The sequence below is a fragment of the Rhopilema esculentum genome, chromosome 10, assembly GCF_057945365.1.
Source record: "Rhopilema esculentum isolate cy_ngs chromosome 10, ASM5794536v1, whole genome shotgun sequence".
NCBI classification, from domain to species: domain Eukaryota; kingdom Metazoa; phylum Cnidaria; class Scyphozoa; order Rhizostomeae; family Rhizostomatidae; genus Rhopilema; species Rhopilema esculentum.
This window is the reverse complement of record NC_142824.1, coordinates 7,944,594-7,954,499: the sequence shown is the minus strand read 5'-3', so window position 1 is coordinate 7,954,499 and position 9,906 is coordinate 7,944,594. Positions and strand designations below refer to the sequence as shown.

Here is a 9,906-nt window from a genome sequence, read left to right as displayed (position 1 = left end):
CCTTTCTTTACCCCAGGGGCCTTTATAAACTCTCTGTTCCCTTTTTGCAAAATTTGGCATAGCATAACATAGCATAGCTTATGAAATATTAGCCATTACCAAATAATCAATCAAACAATACATGACCAAAATCAAAACTGCTTGTGAATTGTGTATTTAATTTCAATTCCGTAATGATCAGCCAAAATTTCTATCGGATTCTTCTGAACAAAAGTTATTTTCAAACGTATTTCTTACTGACTAAAACAAGATAAAATGCATAAAATGAACGTACGACTTGTCAAAAGTGTTATCGGTCTACCTTTTGTATCATCAATTGTCTTAGATGAGATATCAATCTGGATATCAAAAATCATAAATGGATTGTTCTTTTTGCTACTTAATTATGGCGTGGTCAGCAAAGATTTCTAAAGAGTCCCGTCAAAAATCAACTATTTTTATCAAAATGTGCAGTTTCTTTGAAATTATACATGGTCCGTGATGTTATCTTGTCGGAAAATCGTAGGCCTGGGCCCCCCAAATGAAAGCCTGAATTTCCGTCACTGAAAGTAGGGGTGATCTCTATTCTGTGGACATACTCTCCCAATCAGTGACGGATTACCTAAATGATCTACGGAGCCTAGACCCCCGGCAAAGAACCTAATTGGCCCAGCTAAAAAATGTTTTTGGTATCTTAAGTGAAAGGCCGCGTACTTTATGAAACAAAAAATTTCAACAAAATTAGGTTCTTTCAAAAATATGGTGGGTTAATGGGAACGCAATGCAAAAAACAGATAGCTGTTATCCCGTTTTTGTTTTAACCCAAGATTGTGGAAAGGCTGCCTCAGAACAAATGTTGTCTTTTTTCTTTGATAAATTAAAAGCAAGTTCATTTATTTTATCTTCCTATATTGAATAAAGTATGCTATGGAAAATATTTTTTCAATAAGAATCAACTTTCCATAAAATGGAGAAACAACATCTAGAAAGAAGATTGAGGTGACAAAAACATTTGAATGCATTAGCTGAAACGCTCAAATTGAACTTGAATGTTCTCTATTGTAACTCATACATGCAGATTCAAATTTTAGAAGAATTACGTAAGATACCATACCCCCTTGGCACTGGCACTGGTACTGGCACCGGCACTGACATTGGCACTAGCACGGGAACTGCCACTGCCACTAATATGCTAAAAATTAAAATGTTAGTCCTTTCCACGGCCCTTGGAATGGGTGAGACGCTTATTGGCAAGATAAAACTTTCACTCCATGGCAAAACAAGAAAAAACAGCGAAAAAGTAGCCTACGGCGCATAATTGAAAGATTCGGTTCCAGGTGGAGCTTGCCTATTATTCGTCCTGTGAGTCACCGCAAAACGATTGCCCTTATTTTGAGCCAATGAGAAGACCAATGAATGAAGTTTACTTGAGGAAAGTATCGAAAGGTACTTCTCTCATTTGGCCAGAAAATATTGTTTTTGAAATATATTTAAGATCAGTAAGATTAGTATTTCTATAATTGATTATAAATAGTCAATATGCAGTATTTATATATCGACACTCAACGAAGGTTCTTCTTCAAAATCATCAATTTTCAATTGGGTATCCATTCAAAAGACAAAGAACTGCGACAATTTATAAACTTGAACTTATTTACAAATATTCTGATTGAATAAGAGCGGATGGGCAAACACGATGATATACTGCGTTACACATATCTAAATATGCGTGAACCTAAACAAAGGTAATTTGAAACAAACTTACATTGATCGTAATTTGAAACAAGCTGCAATGTATAATCAAGAAAATCACTTCCATCCCCTATTTGCAACGAATACCGTTAATCCTCGAACATGCCCCTTAGGGAGCTTATTGATTTCGATTGTACCGGGTCCAATTTAGGGGTCTCGAATGAGGGGGAAGCGCTTACAAAAGCTACCTGAGATTGCCATGAACATAAAACACAAAATAACATAACATAACATAACATAACATAACATAACATAACATAACATAACATAACATAACATAACATAACATAACATAACATAACATAACATAACATAACATAACATAACATAACCTAACATAACATAACATAATATTTGGTGTGTACAGGGGCATTAAATAGAAAGAAGTCGTTAATAAGGAAGTGAGCGTTAATCAACTTGTTTCACTTTTAGGGTGGGCGTTGATTAGGAAGGGGCGCTAAAAAGGAAAAGGGCGTTAAATAGATCAAATTCTGTACTCTTCATTGGCCAGTTTTCTCAAGATTCTGTCTATAAATAACATGAAAATGGGTCGCTGATTTTAGTTCCCATGTTCCTTTGAGCATGTTTTTTATCATGGATCAAAATCATGTATTCTTATGTAGTGCACGGCAACCCAAGGGGGCTTATTTCAAAGGAAGGGGCTTTTTGACAATTACCTAGCATCCGAAGGTAGGTTTTACGACACTGAAAAGCTATGGTTGTCGAGCAGTGTCCAGATCCTTTCCCTAACGTGATCACACCTCGTGATTCCCACCTCACTCTGGGCGAAAGTTTGGTCATGTCAGGGACTCAAACCCAAGATCCTTGGATCTGTTGTCCGCGACCCGCCAAATCAACTTTCAGGTTGGAAGCTAAATCGAGATTCTTGCAAAAGAAATAGCGCAAATTCAACACGGATGACAAGGTTAGTTCTCGTGTGTTGAAGGCAGTGCTGAACAAAGCAGTCATGGCTGATTGAGGCCTAGAAGTTAAACTCTGTGTTTTGTGATAACGTAAAGCAGAAATGAAGTTACTTACCAAGAATGCTTATTCGTCTGCAGATTAAATAATCATTGAACCTTTCTTGTTGGCTAAAAATTGCGATGGAACGATGGAAGATAGCAGACATGATAAAATTCTTGACATTTGCAAAATTTTCGCACTATGTTCAGCCAAGAAGCTGCAAAAGTGCAGTTCGCTGTTCGAAACCTTTTGGGAATGCATCGGCATGGGAATCCTAAATGTTTCATCATGGGAATCCTAAATGTTTCATCAAGGGACAGAGGGAGGACCTCAGAGAAACAAAGCCACCAAAACGATGCAAAGCGGCTGGTTTGCACAAGCGAACGATCGCCACTATTTCATGTTAACACAAGCTGAAATGCTTCGCTGTTTTAAAGCATCTTGGCGCAACCGCATCCTCAAACCACGATGTTGTGCCTTTCATAGCTTGATTCAAAGCTCCTAATAAACAAGCTTACTTTTGTATCCTCATAAAAAACCAATGGGCCTTAGTAAAAAGCTTAAAAAATGTGCCGCTGCATGATCTGGTAGTCTTGCAGTCCTGATCTGGGAGGATTGTAATATCCTTTTTAAGCTCTAAAGGACACTTTAAATCATTTAACCTTGTTTCCAGAACAAGCAAATGGTCCTTTTTGCTTGGAATTATCAGCTACAGTTTTGAGTGCCATTAGTCTTTTGGCCCAATTACTATTTTTCCATTGATGTATACTTCTTTTACCAAACCAAGACTAAAAAACCGACCAGATGAATCTACCTACGGGCTGTGTTGCCACTTCATGAGTTCCATTCTGGATTAGAGGAAAAATAGAAAGAGTTGTCCTTTTAAACACAGTGTTGGTGGTGATACCTGCAACCAAACATGGGGAAAGATTAGCATTTTTGCCAAATCTGGTAAAAGAGGATACTGCAAGAATGACTGTGAAAGCCAATTCTTTTACAAATGTTTAGAATGTAAAATTTTCCTTTGTTTTGACAGTTGTCCGCACGATTGTAACTATGACTAATAAGAGACTTGAAAAAAATATTCAAAATTTCTAATTAAGTAGAACTAAGGATAGAACGAGTAGAATGATTTTTTGACTTTCTGTCTGGAAATCTCTTACATTACCTTCCAATTATCACTTGGGACACATTTGTCCTTATGGTTCGGAATGGGTCAAATTTAGTGATTTCACAAGCTGACAAAAGTCGCTTTAGAGTAAACTGAAAACGTCAGTTCTTAACTTTGTTAAAAAGACGCCATAAACAGCACATTATTTGCAAGGAGAAAAAATTCAATCAGAATTATCTTGCTAAGTTTTTGTAAATTCATTTTGAATTACTCTCAGACATAGATATTCACAGCAAAGGACCTGGCTTGACTTGCTTCAAAATGCAAAAAGAGGCAGACAAAGCTAAAAACGGTGTAATATTCATTTTAATGGTGATGCTGAACAAATATCAAATTCTTCAAATACGTTTCGCAACATGCTCTGTTATAAAGATACTTAATAATCTTAAGCAGACAACAAAATAAATATTTATATTTTACTGGGAGCGACCGCACAACATTCTACACATGAAAATAAAAGTTAAGCAAAGTTAACAGAGCTAAGTAAAATAAAACAGCAACAAATTTGAAACGAATTCGATCATTCATACCTACTGCGTGAACGCAAGCCCTCAAGATCTAGGACGCAAGCAATTCTGAGGGTAGCTGCAAAAGAGGTTAAGGTTGCTATTTCCCATGCAGAAAATTGATGGGCACTTAACCCTCTATATGGTCCATGTTCCTCAAGACCACAACAATACAACTACTGGCCCCGTGCCATGCACCAGAGGTACCGAATTATGGGGTGTTAGGGCGTCCCCTAAATTATAGAAAAGGGCAGCCCAAAAAGGAATACTAAAGCAGAAGATTCTTTCCTGGTTCCCGTCCAACGTAGAATTTCATCTCCTCACTAGCACTTACTAAGAAAAGACGATTCATTCTCATCGATAGTTGTTCCACTTCAGGAAACAATCCCAAAATTGCTTGTTTTTTGCTTCCCTACTGTGATTAGGAAAACAGATTTTACCTTTGAGCAAAGAGTAAAAGTCTCTACTAGCAACTCGTAGGCAAATTGACACCTGACACTCAAATCGTTTCGCATACGTTTGCCTCACCTTGTCTAGAACGAAAATAACATGAAGGAGCAACATTTACTCTCGATATATTGTGTTTATTGATAAACTGCAAAAGTATCCTAACGAATCTTGAGAAACTTATTCTGACAACTGTTATGTTATATCCAGTTAAATTTTCACGTATATGAAACGCTGCATTATACTTAAGATTGTTTCAACAGCAGTGGGGCTTTGACCTCAAACAGGAGTTTTTAACCGCTTTTACACAAAATTTAAGTGCATCTATAATGCGAGGGGCTAGCCAAACAGTACCAAAAGGATTGAAATTATTCTGCATGTTTGTGTCTTCTGTCTACATAAAAATAATAAAAGGCAGTATTAGGAAAGGCACAAAATTCAAAACGCATCGTTTCCATGTAGCAGCAAAACTTTAAAATCCTTTAATTGAGATGAAAGCAGAATATTTTAGAAGCATATAGGTTCAAACGTCAGGGACGAAGTCGCAGGGGGGTTAAAGAGGCAAGTCATGAAAATTTTGCCACTTTGTTCGGATAATGGAAAACATTTCAGCTTAAGCCCCCCTCCCTTGAAATTTTAACTCCCACTGAACCCCAGGTAGACTTGGCCTAAATTTGTGGTAAGCATAACAAAACTCCAAACAAATAGCTGATTTTATTGTTAGAAACAGACATGGTTGGCAAAGGTCCTTAATCCTATTGCCTTGAGGAGTTTTGAAGACATGCACTCTGCCTCAAAATGGGTCAAAATAAACTACTCCTGTTAACATCCTGCTAAACATTCAATATTAAAGCTTAATACATACACATACCCTAATTATAAGTAACGAAGATTTATAAACTATTTGCATGTCAATTTTACAATTAAAATACCTGTATAATTGTGATCATGCATTAAAGAATTATATTTTCATCCTATCACTTTGAAATAAAAGTCCTTAGAAATGCACTGTAAAATGACAACATCTAATTGTTGCTGTGATAGTGTTGTATAAAGCAACCTTATCTGGCTTGTGTCATTAACTTTAAAATCGAAAACATTTTACTTAATGCATAGCTGACGGAAGATTATCAAGTCACAAAATACTTTTATTGTGCTTTCTGTTGTAAATGGTAAGAAAAGGACTTTATTTTGAAAGAAGCTTCTTATCACAGTGTTCATGGTTATACTTTGTTTTTCAAACACTCACACTGTAGATGTTATTAGTAACATACATTTTTGAGATAGCCAAACCTGAATAAATTTTATTATTCTCTTGTTAGGGATCAGTAAATAATTATTATGGATTCAGGGAAGGGTGGGGTTTAGTTATAAGCAGATCAACAGAGGATCTGAAATTAATGTTGAAATAGGTTGGGGCCATAACATTAAATCTAATCACTAAATCGAGCACTAAATCTAAACAATTGATGTTGAAATAGCTTTGGGCTATCACATGACTGCTTGTGCAGGTTCTATCCTTTCAAACCTCTATTTGGTTATTTTAGAAAAGATGGTACTACATTAAGGCAATGCATCTGAAACAGAAACTGCATCTGTGTTTATTACTTGCCTTACTATAAAAGGTCCTTTCAACATTTGAGAAAAATAATTTAAAGGTTGCATTTATGAAAAATATTGATTACCTTCTTCCAAACAGCATTACACTAGAGGACGGGTACATCTATGGAACATGTTTACTTGTTCATAACTGCCAGACTCATAGCTTCTGTAGAGGGTCTTCAGTTGGATTTAAATCATCTGCACCTACTTCAAGCTGTGAGAGTTTCTCAAGCTTTTTCTTTTGTACAAATTCCTCTTCTTTTTCAACTGCCTTCCTCTCCTCCTCTTCCTAAAATTAGGAGCAAAAACATGAGTAAAAATGTAAAAATGAGCAACTTTTAATATAATTGTATCTATTTCTAGTACCAGATTTGAAAAAAAAATAAAATAGCATAATATACCTCTCTCTTCATACGATAATATTCATCTATGACATACTGATACTTTGGAGATGTAATGCCAAAAAAGTCTGCAAGCTTTTCCCCAAGATACTCTGCAACTATCAAAAAAATATAATCAACAATTTGTTCAAAAATATGACATAAATAGTTCCCTGTAAACAATCACATTTTGTATCAGACCTACCTTCAGATGATTGCATTAAGTGCAAATCTCAGCCTAGCAACTTAGACCGGTCCTATACTATTCATTAAAACTGCATACACCTCTGCCTACATAGCATCAAGTGCTTTATAACTGGTAAACAGAAATTTTCATATGCATATTGTTATGTACTATTAAATCCAACATGAGCCATAGCTGACCTATGGAGTCAGAATATTTTAACAAATAAATTATGATATAAACTTTAGAATTATCATATCCTAAAACACTAACAAAAATTTATCAGTTAATTACAAATAAAAAAGTACATATCAGCAATTTTTACATCAAGAGAAGAAATGCGGATTAGCTCCAGTTAACAGAATAAATTAGCTCTCCAAATTCAAACATTGAAAATATCTGTGGCAAGAATGTTTGTGAAGACTTTCTTGACTTTGAAGAAAAAAAGACTTGATTGAGGCTTCGAAGAAAAAAAATTTAGAACTCAATGACCATCTTCTGTTTATTTGTGTGCAGTGGCGGACACTTGGGGGGGCGAGGGGGGCGATTGCCCCCCAATACTTTAGAGAACAATGGTATTTTGTTCTAAAACAATGGGAAATGTGACGTCATCTTATTAAAAACAATAGGCTTGCCCCCCCCAATATTTGACCAAGTGTCCGCCCCTGTTTGTGTGCTTCATAAAAATCTCTCAAAATTAATTGTGCTTACAGTGGAAAGCTCCTGATGATACTGCCACAACATAGTACCAAAGCCACATTGTCCAAGTTGAATCTTTCTAGAAATTAAAATAGATAATATACATTACCTGATGATTAACTGTGCATTACTCAAATCAAGCTTCAACTACATTCCCCCTTTTAGTTGTCAAATTTGACTTGAAAAACTTGAAAAATTTGATTTTAAATTTGTCAATAGAGCAAATATAAAGGATGTTCTACCAATCAACTATCAAGTTGGCAGAGAAAAGAAAAGTTACAATAATATCTAATGTGTAATAATTTCACTTAAATTTAGGTCTAAAAATTCAAAATAAAACTCATGATCAAAATAATAGCAAACTTAAGCTAAACTGTTTTGAACATAATCAAAGGATAGCTAAACTGTTTTGAATAATTAGTTTTGAATAAGTTCTTCAAGCAAGGAACAACCTTGTCCATGTTGCTCTCCAGAATACCTTCAAACTTTCAAACACTGTCAAAGCAAGTTTATTTCTAATGATAAATATTAATGTACAGGCTTGTTCCTTAGCAAAATTAGTATTTGAAACAATAATTGCAGTAAAAATAAAAAAAATTGAGCAAGGTGTTGAGGTGAGGTGATTCAATTAAATATATAATTAGGTATATGACAACGACCTTGAGCATCGTCCTTGTGCAATTTTTTCTTGACCTTGTGCTTGATAGAATTTTCTTGTAAATAAAATGAGATTATACACAAAGTAAAATTCAAAAAATGGAATCAAAACTAATCAAAATTATCAACGCCTGCTTATCAAGGCATTGAGTAAATCTGACGCAATTCTGAAGGTGTGTAGCTTTAGAAAATTATTTCCTAGTCGTTCAAACGAAACTTGTTAAAATGAACATAAAATATCTGTGTACCAGGCTTATATCTCCTATTCTGTTTTTACTATTTGCCACTATGCTATGGACATCTTCATCCGAGCTTGATGTTTCTTCGTCGTTGCTATTGAAAGACTTCGATCTTCTCTTCTTCTTTACTTTCTTTTTAGGCCGGATTTTCTGCGGGTCTGATGACACTGAATCCCTTTCCTCTTCACTTATATCAGATACATCGCCATCTTCGTCAGCATTTGTTCCGAAAACTTTCGTTTTACCTTCATCATCGATTTTATTGACCTCCTCTGCTACACAGGATTGATGGGAGGTCAATTTGTCATTCGCAGCATCCTCGTCCGCCTCCGCCATATTTGTTTCAAGTTGAGTGTGAAAGTCAAGATTTGTGTGTCATATAGCAAAAGCATGTATTGAAATCTCAAAGATTTTTTAAAAAGCTGATCAAAAGCAAATTTTAAGAATAGTGATAACAGGCCCGTCGGAGCCGGGGGCTGGGGGGCTGGAGCCCCCCAATAATTGTCAAACTGTAGTATGTTTCCTTTATAGCAGTGTACTGAATGAGAAGGAAAACAATGGGCAGCCCCGCAATATGAATTTCGTTCCGACGGCACTGGATAAACAGCAAATTTAAAAATGAAATGAATTGAACTGATCAAACAATATTAGTGGCTAGCTTATCGCTAACCATAGAGGCCAGAGAGCTATGTTAGTTAAGAAATCTTCATTAAAAAAGAGTTACCGCACCTATAGCTGTGTAGTTTTGATAGCAAAACTCCTTGCTCCTTATGATGATTATGACTTCTTACTTGATAGGAAATCTCCTTTATCAAAATCTTAAACTTGTAGGAATTTTATCATTAAAGTATGATTCTAAAACCTAAAACTACCTGGAAGAAAATTTGTCATTTTTCCAAAAGTATTGCTTTCCAGAATCTGTACTTCCGAAAGGTATGACGTCCAACATCCCTAGAATCATGACATTTCATAGCAATTTGCCGTCGCGGAGATGAGTTTCCACGGATCCAAATCTTCCGCAAACAGAATGCGCGAGAACAAGCCAGGAATATGTTTATACAAAAGTCAACAAAGTCAAGAAACAGGTAACCAGCACAAGGCAAGATATCGAACACAATAGTAGTATGTGTAATGTTTTCTCTTGCATGTTTAAAAGCTACTATGAACTGAAAAATTTTCATTAATTTATTAGAAATACTTTCACTCTTTGCTATTAGAATATTCTTTATAAGGATATTCAGGATCAAAATCATCCAGTTTTAAAGAATATTATAAGCTCAGCGTCAGCTTGCGTATTTGTTCAGTAGTTGCCTGCTTTGTCATGTTC

The 9,906-nt window shown here is 35.5% G+C and overlaps 1 protein-coding gene across 1 annotated transcript; it reads right to left on the bottom strand.

Annotated features, from left to right (window-relative positions):
• Positions 1 to 4,147: 4,147 nt before the first annotated feature.
• LOC135692651 (uncharacterized) lies at positions 4,148 to 8,953 on the bottom strand. The gene is made up of 4 exons (XM_065210864.2): positions 8,589 to 8,953; positions 7,696 to 7,762; positions 6,822 to 6,919; positions 4,148 to 6,709 (listed from the first exon to the last, which is right to left on the bottom strand). Exons 1-4 carry the CDS (start codon positions 8,913 to 8,915, stop codon positions 6,578 to 6,580), a joined length of 624 nt encoding a protein of 207 aa, XP_065066936.2. The 5' UTR covers positions 8,916 to 8,953; the 3' UTR covers positions 4,148 to 6,577.
• Between the last annotated feature and the right edge of the window lie 953 nt (positions 8,954 to 9,906).

Coding starts and splice junctions, on each gene's coding strand:
- LOC135692651 (XM_065210864.2), bottom strand. CDS start 8,915: ATGGCGGAGGCGGACGAGGATGCTGCGAATGACAAATTGACCTCCCAT. Junction 7,763..8,588: donor GAATAGGAGATATAAGCCTG/GTACACAGATAT, acceptor TTTAATTTCTAG/AAAGATTCAACTTGGACAAT. Junction 6,710..6,821: donor ATTATCGTATGAAGAGAGAG/GTATATTATGCT, acceptor TCCTAATTTTAG/GAAGAGGAGGAGAGGAAGGC.